The 21,633-nt window shown below is 39.0% G+C and overlaps 1 protein-coding gene across 14 annotated transcripts in view; it reads left to right on the top strand.

Moving 5' to 3' along the window:
* The window catches only part of CDK8 (cyclin dependent kinase 8), an 84,164-nt gene that overhangs the window by 25,274 nt on the left and 37,257 nt on the right, over window positions 1-21,633 (top strand). For 7 of the 14 annotated variants that reach the window (XR_003253518.1, XM_026065873.1, XM_026065874.1 and 4 more), the window contains 2 exons: window positions 11,226-11,336; window positions 14,217-14,357. Coding sequence is in view for 12 of the 14 variants with exons in the window: in XM_026065873.1 (XP_025921658.1) it covers window positions 11,226-11,336; window positions 14,217-14,357 (252 nt within the window). In the remaining 2 variants the exon portion in view is untranslated. Of the gene's footprint in view, window positions 1-11,225; window positions 11,337-14,216; window positions 14,358-18,237; window positions 18,331-19,370; window positions 20,035-21,633 lie in introns of those variants that run through there. The other 7 variants (XM_026065879.1, XM_026065883.1, XM_026065882.1 and 4 more) reach the window with 6 other exon arrangements.

Genomic DNA, 21,633 nt, shown 5'->3' with positions numbered 1-21,633 from the left:
AAAGAATATTCTTTAAGACAAGCTATCCTTGTCAATTTGTGAAAATCAAGCCTCCCTCTCCTATTAGACATCCACACTCTGAACTGAAGGAGCTAAGAACAGAGGGCCTTAAACTTTGAAAATATCAACCATTTGGGCTGAAATTTTGCAAATACTGTGACTCCTTCAGGCTGAATGTTTTTGGAAAGTATCAACTACCATTTCAGAGGGATTTGAGAAAATGGTTTGTCCCTATTTTTGCAGTCATTTCCCTGGAGAGTTTTAAAGAGCCTGTTCTGCTTGAGTTTGGCAGGAGCAGCTTGTCTGAGGTATTAGGGAAGTGTCTTTTTCTGCCCTTGGTATGATCCTTAAACAATTTGTATCTATGAAAAGAAAATTAATTGCTAACTTGGCTGACAGTCAGGAAAGATTTGGCTTCATTGCATGGCTTGAGGACTGTTGTGTAATTGTTCTTCTTGGGCAGCCGGGTCCCCTGCAGTGATAAAAGAGTAGCAACAAGCAGAGAGGTTTTCCTCTTTCTCTGAGCTATTGCAGCTGCAGTGTCCACCCGTTGAAGAAGACAGAGCAGCACAACGCAGAATCCGCGTGGAAGAGTGTTAGTTAGCGGGGGAAAGAGGGGAGTGCGCTGAAAGCACCAAAGGAACTGAGAAAGCAGGCATCAAGAGCGAAGTGTGGAGTGGAGCCCAAAAGCAGGCATAGAGTTAGAAAGAGTAACCTGTAACAGCATTTTTTGAGCTATTTGTTGTTGATTTTCTTCCAGGCTGATGTGGCTGAATTTTCCTGCAGCTGAATTAATAATTCAGCATGGACTTTTAGTGTTTGAATCTTTTTCCTTAATGTTCTTCTGATGTTGCCTTTTGGAGATAACAGGAGAATTTTTCCAAAAAATACATTGTTCTTAGATTTTTAATTCCATTAATTCACATAAATGAAAGAAATACTTTTGATTTAATATCATAAAGAAAGGAATCTCATAGGGAGAAGGGTCAAATTGAGGATAATAGCTATATTATTTATATTGATAATGTGAGTGTGTGTAAGATATATATGAAAATGCCAGTAAGTTGATCAGCAGTGTTGACTATAAAATGTCATCTGTACATCTAATTAATAAAACTATTTGTTGTCACAGTTAAAATTTCAGGGCTGAATGCCAGACTTCATAACAGTAAGTCTTCTAGGTTATCTCTGACTGAATGCATTTCATGAGCATGGAGGTTTTCAGAGGAAGTAGGATGACTTGTATGCATGTGAGATATAGCCGTTGCAGTTTCTCTTGAGAGCTAAAGTGCGTCTATTTTACCCCGTGAATATTTGGGAAGAATACAGTTTGATGTAAATATCTGAGTGAAGCTGTCTGTTGTTTTGACAACTCTACAATGGCTTTTGTCTTGCTTATGAAGACTGACTACTGTTTTGAACTATTGACTGATTTTTGTTTAAAAATGTCCATAGCCTACTCTTCTAGGATATCTATTTGATGCAGATGTCTGAGCTGAAAAACAGTTGCAAATCTTCAGAAAAATAAAATACTAATTGAATTATCTCAATTATAGGAAAGAGCTGTGAACTAAGACAGACCTGAGTTGAAACAGCTGCGTCAATTACATGATGAGTTCAAACTAATGTATATATATATGAAAGACTTTTAGCATTCATTACTTCCTGCAGCTTGAGGCTTAGACCCAGTGTTCAAGAACCTAATCTATTACTCTATTAAAATAAGAGTTTTTTTCAATACATTTATGTATATTGATTAATTAGTATAATTAACAGATATTGCTCTAATGATGCTAATTGAATAACTGTCTTTAATATAAAGGTAATTGCAGTGTTAGATTTTTCACCACAGTAAGCATTTGTGAATCCTGCCTCTTACAGAACTTTAACTATTAACTCATTGCTCATCTCTTGTCCTCTACAGGAATGCATACTGTCTGGGCTTTCTAATATCCTTTTTTGTGATCTGCACTTTTACCTTTGAGGATTCAAGGAGGCATTAAGAACTGAACAGTCATAGTATCAAGGGATGACTTGTTTTAGATGGGAGAACAGAGGAATAGAACAGGAGAAAGATTTGTATAAAAATTATATATAACACATAAGCCCAAACTCAATTCTGAGACTTGTGATTTAATCACAAGAAAGTCCTTAAAGTGTATCCACCTGGAATAGTATGACAAGTGTCATTTCTTCAAAGGCTGTAAGAAGCTGGAGTAGGTGACCAGTCTTCAAATGGATTAGAGTTTCACTGTTTTGGTTTGGGCAATTTCTTGTGCAGGAGTCTTGGATTTTAAAATAATTGAATTATGTTTTGACATTTTTTGTATGCGACATTGGGATACAGAATCATTACTAAGGCTTTTACAATGCCTTAGGCACTGTCCAAGCACATGACCTCTCACAGTGTGGTGTATTTTAGAGCTCTGATAGTTGCTTTTTATTCCTTGTTGATTAGCAGTTTCCATTCAATTTTTGCAGTGCATGCATTTGATTCTTTAGTTCACTTGTTGGTGATTGTTAAACATTTATAAGTATTTCAGTCTCCTGTGTTTTCTTTGGTTAGTGAGATGGTTTTTTACCTTCTTCTGGACTTCTGTGTAGTTTTGCTTTTTTGTCCACCAGTTCAGGTCACATTGCCAGAAATATGCCTGGAAAAGCTCGTTTGCCTGTGATAACATCATAGAGTATTTTTATATGATGGTGCCACTTTGTCTGCCACATGGCTCTGAAGAGGAATTGTTAGATATGGAGGCAGACGGTCTCAGTGGTGGAAGTGCTGAGCAGGACAAAGCAGAGCTGGAGTGGATGACTCTGTACTTCGGGTGTCCCCTGTGTGTGTGTTGTCCTTAGGGTATGGTAGCCAGCCATTGCAAGTTAGTACAGCCTTGAGTCAGCATCAGAGCAGGGACAGAAAATTGCAGCACAGTAACTAGCAGGGTGTCTGAACAGTTGCTTCTCTGTTCTTTTCCACTCATTAGGTCTGCCTTAGAGCCATTTGGGTGTTCTTAGGATTTTGTGGTTTCATATTATAACAAATGCAGGCTGTCATCACAAAAGGTGATAATCTGTGTTGGATCTAGTGACAGTGTGGCTGTAGAATGAGTAGGTTCATCTTTATTCAGTGGATGATTAACAGTTTTGTTAGTTTTCCATTGTGTAAGCAAGCTGAATTGAATCATCCTTTGGCCACATGGCTGCTTAATGTGACTCATGGGAGATGGTAGGAAACCTGTAGAGATGGTTTTGGTATAATGCGAACTTGCACCCTATGTTTGCACTTCTGAGCATAAACAAAAGAGGGTTGATTGCTGTCTCCCAGACAGGAGGCTCAGAGCCCAGTACAGCCATCCTTTCTCCTGGAGGTCAGCCAGATTTGCAGGGAGCAGGCACAGGCTACTGAGGCAGTGTGAGAGCATTGCAGAACCAGCTGGTTGATGACTGCTGCCTGTATCTGAAAGGAAGGACTCTGCAGCAGTCCTGCTTGTCTCTGCAACTGCTCAGGTGCCTGCCTTCCAGCTGCTGGGCTGGAAGGTGGCAGAGATAGGGCAGCAGGCCTGTGCCCACTGGGTGGGTGAGAAGGAAGCCTGCCTGCCGTTAGGCTACTGACGGAGTCGATGTGAGTGGAGAGGGCTGCTGCACAGGCAAATTGGCAAGTTCTCCTCACATGCCTGGGCTTTCCATGTCCTGGGTGACAAGGAATATTGGTGTTCTTGCATGCTTATCGGGCTTCTCTTCCTCCCTGCCAAAGGAAAGACAGAAGAAGGACTTAAAGGAAGGGCTCTTCCAGAGCCAGTTTGAGCTTGACCAAGAATTCTGGAGCAGTACACAGCAACTGGAGGGACCCCATGAAGCAGAAGCTGAAAGTGAATGACCTCAGGATGCCCCTGAAAAGCTGTGGTCCATTCTCTTGAACACCTTCCCCTGGGGAAGGAGCAGGTGATGAGTTGTCCCTGCACGCTTGATGGAGGAGATCACATACCAGACACAGGTTGTCAGGAGTGCTGATGATTGGGGCGGACAACATGTGGCACAGAACTGCTCTGAGTGGATCATATTCTGAGCAGGGACCCAAGTTGCTGTGATCTTGTAATATGCCATAAGGCACAATATTTGGGTGCAGGTTCCTCAGGTTGTGAGTCATGGCCCTTCCACATTAACAGTGAAAACACTGTTACTTTTCCACAAGACTGAATCCAGAAGTCATTGAGAGGAGTACAGTCCTCTTTTCAGAAGGCAAGTAATGTGTTTCTTGGCAGCCCTTCATATTGTGAGAAGAGGCAGGATACTGAGGAAGACAAATGCTTGATTTGACCTCCTTTGTCCAATCTAATGATTCTCAAATGCTTTAGCTTGAAAGTAGTATGGTATATATAATTTAATTTCTGACTGTGATGATTACTTTCTAAAGCGACATCCCAGGGCTACACACAGTATTCTTGAAAGGTTATGTACAAAAGGAGGATAGTATTGTTTCTAGTTTTGTGAAAGTGGGATAAAGATACCAATCAAATCTTAGAAACTGAAACCTCAAGAAGTCATAATATTTTGTGTGAACAGTAGAATTTGTAAAGCATAGCATCCAGCGCCTCTTATGTGGATTTTACATCCACTTGCTTAATTTCAGAGAACATACAGTACCTTAACATCTCAGAGACCTTTAATACTGTGAATTTGTTTGTATGGGTGTAAGAAGTGCCAATAAATATTAACTTGTATGTGCGATCATGTAAGACTGGCTTCTTTTGGAAACCACAGAAGTTAAAACCAGAAAGGTGCTTTTTTTTTTTTCTTTCTTGGCATTGTTTTCAGGCTTCTTTTTTGCAACATCTTAGACTTTAAATTAAAATACATAAGGAAAAAAAACAGTAAAGCTACTATTTCACAAAGGTTGTATGTCTGAGGAAATGGGCTTCAAAATTGTATTGTCAGCTTCATAATAAATTCATAGTGAGGACTATTATAACATTTTCTGTTACATTGTGTTTGTATGCTTTCACTTATGAACACTTTTGAAAGAAGAACAGCATGTATTTTCAGCAGGTATCTTGTTTTTTAATACTGTGGAGTATCTGACCTGTGAGAATATAAAACTGTAAAAACATTAAAGCAAATTCAGAAAGAGATCTTGAGTCTAATGGATGGCAGCTAAGCCAACCTGGGATTCAAGAACTTGTGTAATAAATATTTGTTGTTTTTAGTTAATATAGAAACTTTAAAGTACTTGGAGAACAAATCGTAGTTTTACTCAACTACAAGATAGGAAATTTAAGACTTTTTTTTTTAAAGAAATTTATTATGGGAATATAGAAATGGATGGTACCCCTTGGGTCATTAAATTTGGCTCCCGCTCTTGCAAGCAAGCAAAAAGTATCTTCAAAAATGTAGCAAACTGCAAATTAATCATATAAAGAAAAATTCTCCTGGAAGGCAGTTCCTGAATCTTACTCTAATAATGACCTTAAGCATTATCCGGCCTTTAAGCCAAAATTAATCATGAGTAGTTCATACCCATTTGTATTTGTGGTAATATTGTCAGTTAGTTAAAATAGCTCTTCTCTTCTCTTCTCCCTCTTTTTTTTTTTTAACCTTTTGTTTTAAAAAGAGGTGGTTTTTTTCCCCCTTCTTTGTTTTGGCAGGTTATAAAGCTCTTCGCTGGGCTTTTTAGTTTCGCTTTATGCGATAGACTCTCCATTCCCCTCATTGCAAGCTTGGGCTCTCTTTGCCCTATTGTAGCTAGAATTAATCTTCCTTGAATTAGCTAGAACTGTGCAGAGTATTTGGGTAGTGCCTTACTAATGCTTAAACTCAGCTTACCTATTTTAGCAGTTGTTCCACTGGTATTTTGTAATTTGTTACATGATAACTAAGTCTTTGTGTTCTTCTGCTCTGAAAATGACCTTTCTTTCACCATCAACTGTCACAGTCTGCTTTCCGTTCCGAGTCCCTTTTTGCCTATTCACTCTCAGGCTGTGACTTGACTATTATTATATCACAGAATCGCAGAATCGCTGAGGTTGGAAGGGACCTCTGGAGATCATCTAGTCCAACACCCCCACTCAAGCAGGGTCACCTAGAGCACATTGCACAGGATTGTGTCCAGGCAGGTTTTGAATATCTCCAGAGAAGGAGACTCCACAACCTCTCTGGGCAACCTGTTCCAGTGCTCTGGCACCCTCACAGTGAAGAAGTTTTTCCTCATGTTCAGATGGAATTGTCTGTGTCTCAGTTTGTGCCCATTGCCTCGCGTCCTGTCACTGGGCACCACTGAAAAGAGTCTGGTCCCATCCTCTTGACACCCTCCCTTCAGATACTTGTACACGTTGATAAGATCTCCTCTCAGCCTTCTCTTCTCCAGGCTAAACAGGCCCAGCTCTCTCAGCATCTCCTCATAAGAGAGATGCTCCAGTCCCCTAATCATCTTTGTAGCCCTTCGCTGGACTTGCTCCAGTAGTGCCACATCCCTCTTGTACTGGGGAGCCCAGAACTGGACACAGTACTCCAGATGTGGCCTCACCAGGGCTGAGTAGAGGGGGAGAATCACCTCCCTCGACCTGCTGGCAACACTCTTCCTCATGCACCCCAGGATACCATTGGCCTTCTTGGCCACATATTGCTGCCTCATGGTCAACTTGGTGTCCACCAGCACTCCCAGGTCCTTCTTCGCAGAGCTGCTTTCCAGCAGGTCAACCCCCAGCCTGTACTGGTGCCTGGGGTTATTCCTCCCTAGGTGCAGGACCCTGCACTTGCCTTTGTTGAACTTCATGAGGTTCCTCTCCGCCCACCTTTCCAGCCTGTCCAGGTCTCTCTGAACGGCAGCACAGCCCTCTGGGGTATTGGCCACTCCTCCCAGTTTTGTATCGTCGGCAAACTTGCTGAGGGTGCACTCTGTSCCTTCATCCAGGTCACTGATGAAGAAGTTGAACAAGACTGCACCCAGTCCTGACCCCTGGGGGACACCGCTAGCTACAGGCCGCCAACTAGACTCTGYGCCGCTGATCACAACCCTCTGAGCTCTGCCATTCAGCCAGTTCTCAGTCCACCTCACTGTCCACTCATCTAACCCACACTTCCTGAGCTTCCCTATGAGGATGTTATGGGAGACAGTGTCAAAAGCCTTGCTGAAGTCAAGGTAGACATCATCCRCTGCTCTCCCCTCATCTACCCAGSCAGTCATTCCATCAGAGAAGGCTATCAGATTGGTTAAGCATGATTTCCCCTTGGTGAAGCCATGCTGACCACTCCTGATCACCTTCTTGTCCTCCACGTGCTTGGAGATGGCCTCCAGGATGAGCTGCTCCATCACCTTTCCAGGGATGCAGGTGAGGCTGACTGGCCTGTAGTTCCCTGGGTCCTCCTCCTTGCCCTTTTTGAAGACTGGGRTGACACTGGCTTTCTTCCAGTCCTCAGGCACCTCTCCTGTTCTCCATGACCTTTCAAAGATGATGGAGAGTGGCTTAGCAATGACATCCGCCAGCTCCCTCAGCACTCGTGGGTGCATCGCATCAGGGCCCATGGATTTGTGGGTGTCAAGTTTGCTTAAGTGATCTTTGACCAGATCCTCCTCGACCAAGGGAAAGCCTTCCTTTCTCCAGACTTTCTCTCTTGCCTCCAGGGCTGGCCTTAGCAGTAAAGACTGATTATGGTCTGCTCATGGCTGGATCACTTGGTGGAACTGATGTGAGCCCTTTCAAGGCATGAGAAGATAATTAGATTTTGAATTTATACCATCAAATTGGCAAGATGACAGTAGTGATTTTTGCTCAAGTGAACGTTTTCCTTGATATTGCACACTGTATTGTGTCTAGCCAGCTCTCTGATCATTGTCTGCATTGGGGGAAATCTCTTGGGAGCTCTCCTAGAAAGGCAGTGGGAGCCAGGAGCGGCCTTGTCTGAAAATGGCTAACATCTTGAGAAGGGACATTAGAGAAATTGCTTCTTAATACGTCTCCTGGGACAGGTTGCCTGGCCAAGATCATATGTACCTGATTATAGGAGTAAATGTGGTGGTACTGCAATACTAAGCAAGTTACATTCCTTGTGGACAGCATATAATAGCAAGCATCAAGAGTGGAGATGGACTGACATTTGCAGTAATGCTAGAAATTCTCAGGTATGCTGAGAATGCAGCGTATTGAATGCACTCATTCAGCATAATGTCTTGGCTTGTGAGAAGTGTCTGTAGTGGTAGAGAGCTCTAGTGGAAATGTGTGAACATCACTAGTTGAAGGAGGTCATGTGCATGGAGACTTGTGATGAGTTCAGCTCATATTTGATGTGAGAGGTAAATAATGTGAGCATCCCTGAGCAAGGAAAGACTTGTCATAGTCGTGTTGTAATTTGCCAGGTTGCCATAATGCTGTTATTAATATTTGATAATGTGCTGTCCTGCCCCTGTTTGTCCTCATTCATGAGGCCACATGCCTTTGGAACACTTTCATTTATTGCCCCTCACCTGCCCCATGGTTGTGGAATGAGTATTTCCTCGTTTGATGAGGGAGATGGAGGAACCCTCATGTTGGTTTGAGACTTGCACGTAGGGGTGCTGTTTGCCTGCTTCGGCTTGTAGAATATTTGTGAAAGCAAGGTGAGAACCAGACGGGGCAATGTGGGATTATGATGTTCAAGTCAAACCAGATGTATCAGCATCTTCATCAGTTACTGATTCATATTTCTTTGAAGGTGAAGTGGGTCTCATTTCCTATAATGGGCTTCCAGGCCAGCTAATTTAAGGAAAACTTTTCTAGCTGCAGAAGTGATCTTGAATCATCATGTGATGTGCAAATGAAAAAGACAGTGATTTACTGGGAGCCAAATGGATAGTTTTTATTTGATATTTCTGTGTTCTGCAATACTGAACTAGGGTGGAGAGAAGTGGATTAGATATCAAAGTTGCTAGGCCAAGAAGTGGCCTTTATCACTAGCAGACATCTTACTGATCATCATACTGCATTTCTTGCACTCTACTTTTTCTTCAGTGAATTCTGTCAGCTGCTGGACACAAGGCAAGTCTGGTAGGAAAGGCATGTAGCACATGGCTGGAGAGGTTTCTGGAGGGTGAGGTTGCTGGAAGTGTTGTCCACAACCCACATGATGTGTTATCATCTGCCTGAGCTCTTGCTGTCCCTCAGACAGCATATGCATTTGTTGCTTGTGTTACCAATGTCCTCAGTGTGAGGTGGTTAGGTTTTGAAGGTGGGTGATAGCTGCAATATGGGAAAAAAGACTAAAATGAGGCAGGAAGGAGTGAAGGGGGTGGTTGCATTATTTTCTGGAGCCTTGTGCATTTTATCTACCTCTTTCACCCAAGGATGGTCTGTTGTGTCTGGATATAAAGGAGTTGGAATGCCCATACAGACCTGTAATCAGACCATAGGAAATCTAATAAAATTTTGGTACTGACACACAGTTGCTCTGAACTATCATGCAGTCTGCTGGTACAGTTAATTCTTCAGAATGCTCTGCATAAATTTGAGCCTGCACTGTGAGTTTATTAGAGCAAAAAATTCTTTCTGTAAAGACTGACACAGTGTATCGTCAAACCCTCAAACCATAACCTCATTCATTAAGAGGTTGACTTCTACCTTTGGTCTTTGATGTCCTCCAACTTTAACCGATTAAAATTGCAGATAAGCATTCTTGGTTTTCCCCATATTGATCCTTATGTTTTGTAGGAATTACAGGCATTTACAGAATTCCACACTTGTTCTTTCAGATCCCTCCTTAAAATTCGTCTATGTACAGTAATGCTCTTAGAAATCTTAAGGTTAGAAAGTTTAACATGCCGGAACTGAAACTATGCCTTTCTATACTTACTCATAATGCTTCATTGTCTTCTCAGTCCTCTGTCTTTCTGTTTCATCTTATACTTGAGATAAAAGGTCTGTGGGACTAGGTCCTCTTACTTGCTCAAGAAATGCCACACTTAAGATGTTGGTCAGTGATTGGGGAATTGGAAGGGCTCTCAAAATAAATAGAAAAGAGGGAAGCAAAAACATTCAAATAGCCACTGTCACTTTACTATCTCAGTAGCAGCTAAAATGTTACTGTATGTGACTAAGGTATCAGTGAAAAGGAACTAATTATCTTGTTCCCGCTATTCTATAGTGGAAAAATTGTATCTTATTAGAAATAAGATTCAGTCTCAAAAATAAAATATGTTGATTTTCACTTTTATATTCAAATACTAGTTCAAATTGTCCTTACCCATTTTTAGAAGACTAGCCATCACTCTTATTGCTATCCCTGAGCTGGCAAAGAATTCTTCTAGTCTTAGGTATCCACACTTCAAAAGTACCTAAGCATACTCTTTTCAAGTGTTTTGTTTCTTTTTTAGTGATTCTATGAACTCTGTGTAGAACTCGAACTCTTTCTGTCTGCATTCGGTTCTTGTGGTATGTCTCTGTTACGTTTTCCTTTTGGTGGTGACTAAAGCTACAGTTTCCAAAGCAGCTGAGCTGATTTAATGGCTCAATTTCTGCTGAAAGAAGTTCTTGTTCCTAATTACATTCTGTCCCCTTCTAGTACTGGGTCTGGTTAGTGCCATGAGTCAGTTCAGATCAGCAACTCAGCCAAAACCTGTCTCCTTTATATATATGTGTATCTGTCTGTGTCTGAGTTAATTTTCTGCTGAGCTGTTTCATAGATGCAAGTGCCATAACTGGTGCAGGATATATTGTGGGGGGAACTGGGACCTTCTTTTGGTAATGTTGACCTTTTAAGATCAGTTGACTGCATCTTATAAACCACATCTTCGTTTAGCTGACTGCATTGACTGATTCTGAATGAGTCAGTCCCATTCAGCCTTGAATGACTGCGACCAAAATGGAGGGTTTTCAGATAATTAGGAGTCAGGAGAAAATTGGCTACCCCAAATGGCTTTATCAGAGATCAGATCCTCTGGGAAAAGGCAGATGCCAACAGTTGGCTTTTTATGAAGTCTTCTTGACCCTGTGTAATAGTGAGGTTTACTTAGACTTTAACTTTTAGGAAATTAAAAGGAAATGAATGCCCTAAGGGAGTTATGACCTACTTTCAGCATTAGCTTCAAACTAATGACTAGTTCTTTCATTAAAAAAGAAAAAAGTATGTGCTATTTTCTTTGAATTGCAGATTTCAAGTTTTGTTTGTATAATCTGTAGCAAAGACTTAAAATTTCTCTCTCCAGTCCTTTCACAGCTCTGGATGCACAAATATAATTCTGATGGACTTTCTTTATTTTGCAGTTGCTGCGGGAGCTCAAGCATCCAAATGTCATTTCTCTGCAAAAGGTGTTTCTTTCTCACGCTGACAGGAAGGTGTGGCTTCTCTTTGACTACGCTGAGCATGATCTCTGGGTAAGGCAAATTGTTTGTAGGTAACAGGCGTTGCGTTTCAGTTGGAGGAAAGGGACAAGGGCAAGGAAGGTGCATCAATTAAAAACAATATAGCTTCTTACCATGAGTGTGTGTTTGAACACATTTTTGGTATTAAAGGGAAAGCACAATGGAAGGTGTTGGGTAAGCAAGCTACATGTTGATCTCTGACCTGTTTCTGAAGATAAAGATCTGCATTCAGCTTTCAGTAGTTAAAGATACATTTAAATAAATGTAAATATAACCCTTCACTACAGCTAAAATAAGGAATGCAGGAAAATGTTATTGATTTTGCAGGTGAATTTCCTTTAAAAAATGACAAAGCTTTTGGCCAAGTAGGACAGTTTGGAGTTTTAGTTTCATTTCATGTCATCCATAAATAAATGAAGTGAGAATAATGCCACTGTATATAATTGAAAGTCATTCATATATTGCAGTGGGGAGAGCTTTTTACTCAGTTCATTTGAAATTTCATTTATTGGGGAAGAAATCCATTTATTCCTTATTATAAAATACAGTTTTAAATTTAAATGCATTGCAAACTAAGTAAAATTGTTTTAAGAGATGAACCCTTTTCCTCTATTAATTCAATATTTGTAATCTTAACATCCATCTGAAACTCTTTTTTAAAAAAAAAAAGCATTAAAAATCCAAAATTCCATCCAAGCTTGAGTTCAGTAAAGCAAGTATATGTTCCTCTGAATTAAATTTGATGTAGATTTTGAGCATTGCTTTCAAATGGAAAAAAGCATTGTAATATTAATTTTAGAAGATATTAAGATGCAAATCAAAGGGTACAACAAGTGTCAATTTGGAATGAGATTAAATTTTTGATGTACATGTTCATGTAAGACTTGAACAGCATGTTTCATGACTTGTTTTTTTCCTACATCTGTATTTTAGACAGAGAGGTAAGAAGTATAAGCCATATTAAGACTAATTCATTTTGAAAGTCATGTCGTTTGCAGTTGGGGATAATTCRGTAGTATTTGCCACACTAGAACTAGTGCGTAAGGAAAATTTTCCTTCAGCTAAGCTGAATTGAAGATATTTTCTTCAAGGTTTTGGAACTTCTGAAAGAKGGTACTGAGACTTCATTAACTTCTTCATTCAAATTTTATTTTGGTATCAAACAGCTGAAATTTAAGATACTCTTAAGGTTGATTTAAAAAGAAATAACTTGAGGAAAATAAAGTTCTTTACGTGGAGAGAAAACAAACACATTCATCTTTTCATTGCTTCCCCCATATTTATGACGTGCCAAGCTAGCAAAGTTTAAGAACATCTGAGTAGTTGTTTTCATTTCAAACTATGCTGTAAGGTTTTGTATTTGCCTGAAGGATTGTGACTAGTAGCAACCTTTCCTTGTTTGCATTTATGACTTTATACAGTACTTCATACTTATCCAAAGTTACTGCAGAAGCACTTCTGTTAATGAAACACTGGCTTATATATCAGTAACTTATGAATGACACTCAGTTTCGATCTTTATGTTTGTATGCACATACCTGTATAAACTTCAGTATCCCTCAGCTGTACCTGTTCCTGGTTGCTAACTATATCTGGATGAAAGTAACCTAGCTCAAGTGATTATTTGTACAATGTCAGTGCCTAAGAGATCCCGCTACAGATGGAGTCCTGCAGTGGTGGGCATACCTAGTGCAGTGGTTCTCAAACTAGGCTGGGCAAAGGGTACAGAATATATTAGAGCAGGAAAACAAAGGTCCAGGAAAGCCACCTATCTTTCTATCTGTACTGCTTTCCTTTTTCCTACTTCTGAAGACTCTCTTCTTTCTGGCTGCTRCCTGAAGAATAATGTTTGCTTTGAAGTCAGTGGAAGGAGGAGGTGAAGGGGGACAAAACTTGTGGTTCAGGCTGGGGAATGCTTGTGCATGTGGTGTCTGGCTGAGTGGGTAGGAGCTGTCACCTTTTTTCATCAACATTTCTCTCCTCCTTGCAACTGCATTTTTACCTTTGGCAGAGCAGGGATGTGCTTCCTTCTCACAGCCAGGCTCAACACCTCAAGCAAAGAAGGGCAGGCTGTATGGAGTTGGGCTCAACAGGAGAGGAAAAGGCAATTTCCTAAAGTAGTAGTACTCTTTAGTAGACTACAGAGTAGTCAGGTACCTAATTGGCACCTGGGATATGAAAACTCAGGAATGTAGGAAGCTGAGTAGAGGTAGGAGGAACATGTACTAGAAGTTTGGTGCTGGGTTTTGGTTGGACAAGATCAGGGCTATTTTGATGATCACATAAGTGCAAGTGAGTATGAAAAAGAAGAGTGAATGCCTGAAAAGTTTATTCTACATGAAACATGAAAACAGTTACTGTCACTGTGACACACCTGATGCTGTTGAAGTTAGTGGCAGCTAGGATTCAAGTTTTAAGACAACATATAATTCTTTTGGATTCCTTGTTGTTGCCTGTTGCTGCAGCCCAGATTTATTTCCTGTTTAATTTGAAAGTTCTAAAGTCCCAGTAGTTTGATGCAAGAATTTCTCTTTCTGGCATTAGACACTGAATATTACAGTATCATGACAACAGATCTTTACTGAGATCTTTGCTAAAAGTAAAATGATGTGGGAGTTAGGTAATTTACTTTTAATTTTGTGTTGAGACATACAAAATATCAGCCTGTCTTTTGATTTAATTTTTGAGAGAATTCCTGGGACAGTGAACATTTTACCTAATATACTATTAATGTTCTAGTACTTCAGCTGCATGTTTCTAATTTTGAAAATGAATGAAAGGTTGAAAAAACTGCTAAGAACTCCATGTAAGGAGTCACTGGCAATCTTTTTGTGTAATGCTATAGACCAAACATTACATTTTTTTATTTTGATTTCTTTTTCTCCTTTACAGCATATAATCAAGTTTCACAGGGCTTCTAAAGCAAACAAGAAACCAGTTCAGTTACCTCGGGGAATGGTGAAGTCGCTGTTATATCAGATCCTAGATGGTATTCACTACCTGCATGCTAACTGGGTGTTACACAGGGATTTGGTAAGTCGATCTGCAATGGGTTTTAGCACTGGAAAGACTGAGGGCAAGGATTTTTTTTTTTTTTTATGCTAATCTTTGTGAAACAAAAACCCGAGGGCATGTACTAATAAATATATATTTTTATAGTGCAGTCAGCCTTGATTAATAGATCGGAGCAAATTTTAAGTCTGCTATCATCTGTTTATGAGAGTGAAGTATATCAGATGGCTGTTCTCCTTTTTTGATTTTTCTAGATACACTATTTTTAAAAGTGATTATTTAAATAAGAGGCATATTGAGGTACAGAATATGCCTCTGGTAGCATGACTGCAGGCCTCAGAAATTACTAAATATTGCATGTGTGTAGGTGGGAAAGAGAATGATTGGTCACAAGCAACTGCTGAAATAAAAGAAAATATTCCCTAAACTTATCAGTTTCATTTAAGAAGGTAACTCTTGAAGGCCATTATCTTCTCATAATATTTATAATCTATCAGAAATATAACCATGCCAACTTTCGAAGACTTCTGCAAATAAACTTATGTTTATCCTAACTACAGTGTAAGCGAAACCTTCAGTGCCTGAGATAGTATTTCTTTACGAGCAAATTGTATTAAATGTTTTAAATTGGTAAATCTCTCAAATTGTTATGTATTTATCTCTGAAATATGCCCATAGTTTTTTTGCATAGGATACTGTTCAGTCTTTCTTTTTGAATTCAGGTGATTTTCATGACTCAATTGTCTATAGCTCTTATTCTTTAATAGTGTTTTATTATTTACTTTTGAGACAGATGCTATTTATGATGCTTCTAAATACTGAAATTTCATTAGTATGAGAGTATTGTTAGTCTGACCTTCCACTCCCGTAAGTCAATATTACCAGTGCTGTTCTATACTTGGTGCATTAAATCTGGCTTCCTTATTACTCTTTCAGAATTACTTTTGTCTTTGAAGTAGCTTTAATATTGTTCCTTGAATGGTAGTGAATGACTAGTTATTTGTCTTCTATTTTCATGCCTAATAAATGTTTTTAGAGTGCCAGTCTCTGTTTAAACCAATTGAGAAAGGCTTATCTTCAGTGAATAATAACATTTTCAGAACTGAAATACAAGGAAACATTGTTTTATTAAAATAATTGTATGGATATTGCTTCTTATTTGCTCCTGGTTTTACAAATTGAACAAAAGCTTCAGCAGTCAGAAGGAAAAAGCCAAAAAGTTTGTGGTGGCTTTGTCATGACTTGTGAAATAGTGGAGCAAAACATAATGTAGAAATATGAAGTATGCATGTCACAGCTTAGACACACTTTTTAAAATCAAAATATAGTGTCTTAGTCTAACTTTAGGCCTGCAACAGTATTCTTCAGCATATTTCTAGGAGGCATACAGAAAACAAATGACCTGTCATCAAGAATCTGAATTTTTCTGGTATTTTGCTTTCTACAGTTTCAGAAAATTTATGAACTTAAGCATTAAAAGTATAAATATAATTGAGTGAAAAAAGCAATGCATGTTGTTAACTGGATGGCTCAGGAGATTGGTAATTTATTACAGAGCCTTTCACATCTAGGTCTGTAGCTCAAACCGTTAAAGTTGGCAACTGACAGAAGTTGTTACCATCTCATTGTCTGACCTATGTGAAATGAGTTGGTGGTCTCAGTCCAGCAAGCAGGGGGGTTTCCAGCATAAAAACCACCCTTGCTGTTGGCTCTCTTTTGAGAATATGAGGAAGAGGCCAAAAGCTTGAGCCAGAGGCAGAGCTATCTGAGATGTCGTCCCACTGGGATCTTGTCAAGCCACGTTGGTGAGAAAGTATATTAAAGGGACTTAAATTAAACCATTTGTACAGGGGCTGCCTGTGCTGCCTTGTTCATGGAAACCTTCAGGTCCTAGATTGTCATTTTGAAACAATTCAGTTTGAGCTATTTCTCTAGTGGAAAATTTACTGAATTTAAAAGGTGCCTCTTTCGTGCAGGAGAAGAGAGAGTTGTATGCCTGTTAGATGTTTTCTTTGTGTTATTAGAGTACCTGGGAATAGCCTGAGAAACAAAATAGATTCTGCCCACTGTTTGGTTTTAGCAAGACAGGGACATATTGGTGCAAAGTTAGCTTGCAAGTTGAGACTTCAATAGCATGTATATTGCTATAGAAAGCAAGATAATGGGAAGGTAACTCTTGATCTTAGACTTGTGTTTCTATTTCCAGGGTATCTATAGTAGTAATCACCAGTAATATGTGTTTTGTGTTAAATCACCATTGTTAACATTTGGTTGACTGGATAGATTTATTATGTTTTTTCCTACTGTGCCTTAAAATTATGATAGGTGTTGGTTTAGTTTCTAAATGTTTTATGCATTTCAGTATGTATTTGTACACACACACACATGTACATATACACACACACACACATACACAGTTGCTTAAGTAGCATGCTTACTTTTGTTTCATATACCAGCTATATAAAAGTGATATTTTTTGGATGTCGTAGGGAGCTAATGAAAATAGTACTTCGGCAAAGAAATTTTTTCTTAGCTACATATGTCTCATAGGGTAAGCATTTTTTTAAAGGGCAAGAAAGCTCATGTCTTGGAAATGTAATTAGCCTTCATCTAAGTTTGAGTTTCTGGTATTTTTTAAGTTGTCTTAATGATGTTAGTTCTAGTTAGGTAATGCTTTGGAGTTTTTGGAGATCTTTCTGATTTTTATAATCAAAAACAAAATATTGGATAGCATAACACAATTCTTGCCTAGCATCCACAATCCAGACAGCAGAATTTAATGATTATTAGAAACACATGAACTTGGACTGTGAAATTTGTCTTCATAATGGAGGAATCCAGGAATTTTAAGTCATGTAAGATTTATATGAAGTGAGTACATTCTGTAGGAAACAGTAAAAACTAGAAAGACAATAATGACTAATAAACTTTATCTACTGTTTTTTGTAGTCCTGGTTTATCTTTTAAAAAGGAAATGGATACAGTACTTAGCAATAACTTAACTATATTTAAACAGTTAACTCTCTTCAGTGTGTTTTATTTTTCGCTAATTGTATGAAAGCCAATTCCCCCTTTCTATCAGAGCAAGGGAGACTGATTATATTTGTTGTCTTTGAAAAGAGATAGTCTTAAATAGTTAGCTTTTTCGTAAGTCTTTGTAACACACCAGTAAAATTTCTCAACAAATAAACAAGTTTCATGGCTGAGAGCAATTGAAAGCAGATTGTTTATTCATGCTCTGTCTGTAGCAGGAAGGAAATAAGAACACTTCATATAATTACCACAAAGTGCATCAATTTTAGTTTTAATAATATTTTGAATTTGGTTATCAAGCATGCTTGAAACATGCTGCATTTTGCTGATTTTGTTTCCTAGTATTTGTTCTACTTTATGGTATTTAACTATCAGAGTCCCTCCTGTACACAGAAAGCTTATTCCACATTAAAAATAAGCATAAACAGAAGACTGGCCATAGATCTGTATTCAACAGTCTGCATCCTCAACAGCATGAGAAAAGAGAAGATGGACTTTGCAGCATGCTTGGAGGATTCCTTAAAGTAACTCAAATTAGAGGTCCTTTTGCATGGTTAAGCAACTTTTGTGCTATGCTTGTTAAAAGTACATCTGTGTTTAATATTAGTGCATGCTAGGCCTGTCCACACAGTCAGGAACGTGGGGATGAGCACCCCACTATCAGTTTTGTGTGATAACAGTCTGATTAGGTTACCATTTAAGCTAGTGAGCTTGGTTCTGCAATGACACTGCTAAAAGCACTCATCTGGTGCTGCAACACAAATGCCTTAATAAAAAAAAAGGGGGGGGGGAGAATCTTATAGTATCTCAGCTACATGTGCTCTATGTAAAAACTAYGATGAAACATTTTTTGTTCCTAAATCTTCAGACTTGATTCCCTGGCCTATTCCTTCGTGTGTACATGGAGTAAGTGGGTGCTGAACCGATGAACTACCACTTGGCAAGCCAACTGTAGAAGTGGGTAATGCAGTGCTGGGCTTCTGCTTGCCATTCCTCTCCTCCTATCTCTTGCCAAAAGAGTGACAGTCTCTCAGTCAGCGTTTGTTAATAATATTCATGTCCTAGTCAATCTGAGATTATGTTGCTGTGTATGTGACCAATAGTAACTAGTGACAGCATAGATACTGCAGCCTATTTAATGTGTTCCTAGTGTGCAGGTCACCAAAAATGCTGCTGTGGGATGTGCTCTGTTTTAAATAAGCTTTCAGGTGGACAAGCTTTTCATATATACTATGTGCATCRGTTGGAACCTAGTTTTCTGAGACCTGGACTCTTCCCAAGAAAACCTACTGCCAGATTTGGGATCAGCAGGAACATTAAGGATGTTCTTTCAATGTGAAATGAGGAGAAGCCACTGCTGGGGGTTCTTTGCAGACATCTTAGTTGCTTTCCAGGCTCTAGCTGTGAATGACTTAACTATGCCTATGGCACATACTTAAGTACATGTAAATTAGCATGGTCAAAGTTTCCATTTTCCACAGAAGAGCTCTTGGGTCCAAGGAGGTCTCCCTCATCAATATTCAAAGATTACTTCAGAAATGCAGGAATGCCCTTTAGTCATTCTCTAGTGCTTTACAAAATCATGGTCACTGTTAGGAAAGAACCTGATAGAAGTTATGCCCATTATTAGAAAGAAGTCAAAAGCTTTTACAAGCGAGTAGTCTTTGACCCTGTTTAAATATATAACTAGATAATAGGCATTACTTCCTAAACTATTTTGTTATGACTTATTGGTGATTTGTTTTCAAAACAAAAAATCCCCAACTCGATCACTGCTTTGGTTGTTAGCTTATTTTGCAAGATTTTTTATTTCAAGGTGTTTCTCATTATATAAGCGTGTGCTTTCATGAGATCATCCAAGAACATTGTGTCCAGCAGAACTTTTTTCTTCCTTAGGTTATAATAACTTATGCTCTTCTATTAGTCATAATTTATTATAATTCTAAGTATTCTGTAGTTAAAATAGCATTATCTAGTGTTTCTTAATGTTGCTCTTTACAGGGATCATGACTGCTTCCTTGCCTGCTTTTATGGATGTTTTCTTCATGTCTTAGATTATACTTCAAAACCAGTCACAAGTGAAAGTATGGGAATGATCAAAATTGACTGTAAAAATAAGTATTCCATGCTCATGTCAGTGGCTTTCCTTTAAAAAAACAAAAAACAAAAAACAATACCTCAGAGTTCTTCCCTTTTTTAAAGACCAGCTCTGCAAATTAGATCCATTTGGCTTTTTTTCTTCTTGGGCATTGTCATTAATAATGGCCAGCTAGATCAAATTCTTGGTTCAGTAATGTCCATCAACTTTGTACAACTGTAAATTTGAAGCTATAAATGTACAGTGCATTGCTGCAATATTACCAGCTTTCCAATCAGGAAAGCAGAAGGCATACTGCTTAGAGATCCTTGAATTCACCATAGAAAAGCCTATAAAGATATATAAAATCATTGGCTTCATATCAGGAAATCATTGCAAGGCCACTCCTGATTGTTTTTGAAAGGTCATGGTGATCAAGGGAGGTTTCTGAAGAAAGCAAATGTCACTCCTGTCTTCAAGAAGGAGGATCCAAAGAACTGCTGTCCAGTCAGTCTCACCTCGATCCCTGGAAAGGTGATGGATCATATCCTCCTGGAAGCCGTTTTCAAACACATGAAGGATGAGAAGGTGAATAGTAGTAGTCAGCAGGGCTTTATGAAGGGGAAATCATGCCTGACCAACCTGATAACCTGTGGTGAAATGACTAGCTTGATGGATGAGGGCAGAGCAGTGGATGTTGTTTATCTTGACTTTAGCAGGACTTTTAACACCATCTCCTATAACATCCTCTTAGACAAACTGATGAAATGTGGGCTAGATAAGTGGACAGTGAGGTAATTTAAAAGTAGCTGAACTGTTGGGCTCAAAGGGTTGTCAGCTGCACGAAATCCATCTGGAGGCCAGTCCCTAATGATGTCGCAAGGGTCGATACTGGGGCCAGTACTGTTTAACATCTTCATTAATGACCTGGATGATGGGACAGAGCGCACCCTCAGAAAGTTTGCAGATGTTCTCCAGAGGTGCCTTCCAACCTCAACTGTTTTATGATTCTGTGAAAATGTTACATCTTCACTGTTTAATCTGTTTTGAAAAATTAATTTATTACTTTTTCAAAATCTAAACTTCATCACATGATAAATCATTAAAAGAGAAACTATGAAAAGAAAAAGTGGGAGCAGGTATGAGTAAGAAGAAACAGAAAGATCAAATAGCACATACGGAATAAGGAACAATGTGAAGAAAGCTGTGACATACAAAACCTTTGCAGAGGAGGTGGCAATTTTTGCTGCTTCTCTTGACTTAAGCATGAAGAGAGGGGAGTCATGGTGCCATTTTTTTTTCCCTGAACAAAAAAGATAGTGTATTTCCCATAGTCTTTTCAGAAGCTGTATAGTCATGAAATGAAAACTACGTTACTACTGGATTATCAGATTGTACGGCAAACAAAATAGGAATTAGTACTTGGGAAAAGTTCCACTTTTCATTTTAAACTTTGATGCCTTTGGCCTGGAATCCACTGTCATTTCCTTTAGGATACTAAGTAAATATGATAAACATCAGGATATGTTAATATTAAATGACTTTTCCAGCTGCCTGCTGGAAAAACATCTTGTGTTTCTGAGGAGGCTATTCATCTTTGTATTTGGACCTACTTTGGAGATGAAACACTGCTATAATCACAGTGTCTCTAGAAAGAGATATTTGAGTTTCGAAAAATTGAAAAAATTGCCAATTCTAAGCAGATGAAAATGTTATGAGATTCATATTTTTATGCCTCTGTTGGATTAGCCCCACATCTCTTTTATTCTTAGCTGGAGTACTTTTTCCCATTGTGCTAAAGGTATGTTGCACTGAAAAGATAAAAATATAATATTCAGTCTACTTCTCCAGGTGTWTTTGGGTTTTCATTACATGACTTTTTGGTGATTTTGCAAATTGGCCATCTTTACAGATAACAAATAGATTTTTAATTCATAGACCACCTCCAGGTGGTCAGGCCAGGTAGGTGAGGGGGGGGAGTTGCCCTTTATGTGAGAGAGCAACTTGAGTGTATGGAGCTCTGCCTAGGGGTGGATAATGAGCAGGATGACAGCTTATGGGTAAGGATTAAAGGGCAGACTAATATGGGTGACACTGTTGTAGGTGTTTGCTATAGACCATCTGATCAGGAAGGGGAAGTAGATGAGGCTTTCTACAGACAACTGGAAGTAGCCTCACAATCACAGG

The sequence above is a fragment of the Apteryx rowi genome, unplaced genomic scaffold (genome assembly GCF_003343035.1).
Source record: "Apteryx rowi isolate R43461 unplaced genomic scaffold, aptRow1 scaffold_233, whole genome shotgun sequence".
Taxonomy (NCBI): Eukaryota; Metazoa; Chordata; class Aves; order Apterygiformes; family Apterygidae; genus Apteryx; species Apteryx rowi.
Note: the sequence above shows the minus strand (reverse complement) of the source record. Positions and strands in the feature narration are given on the sequence as shown.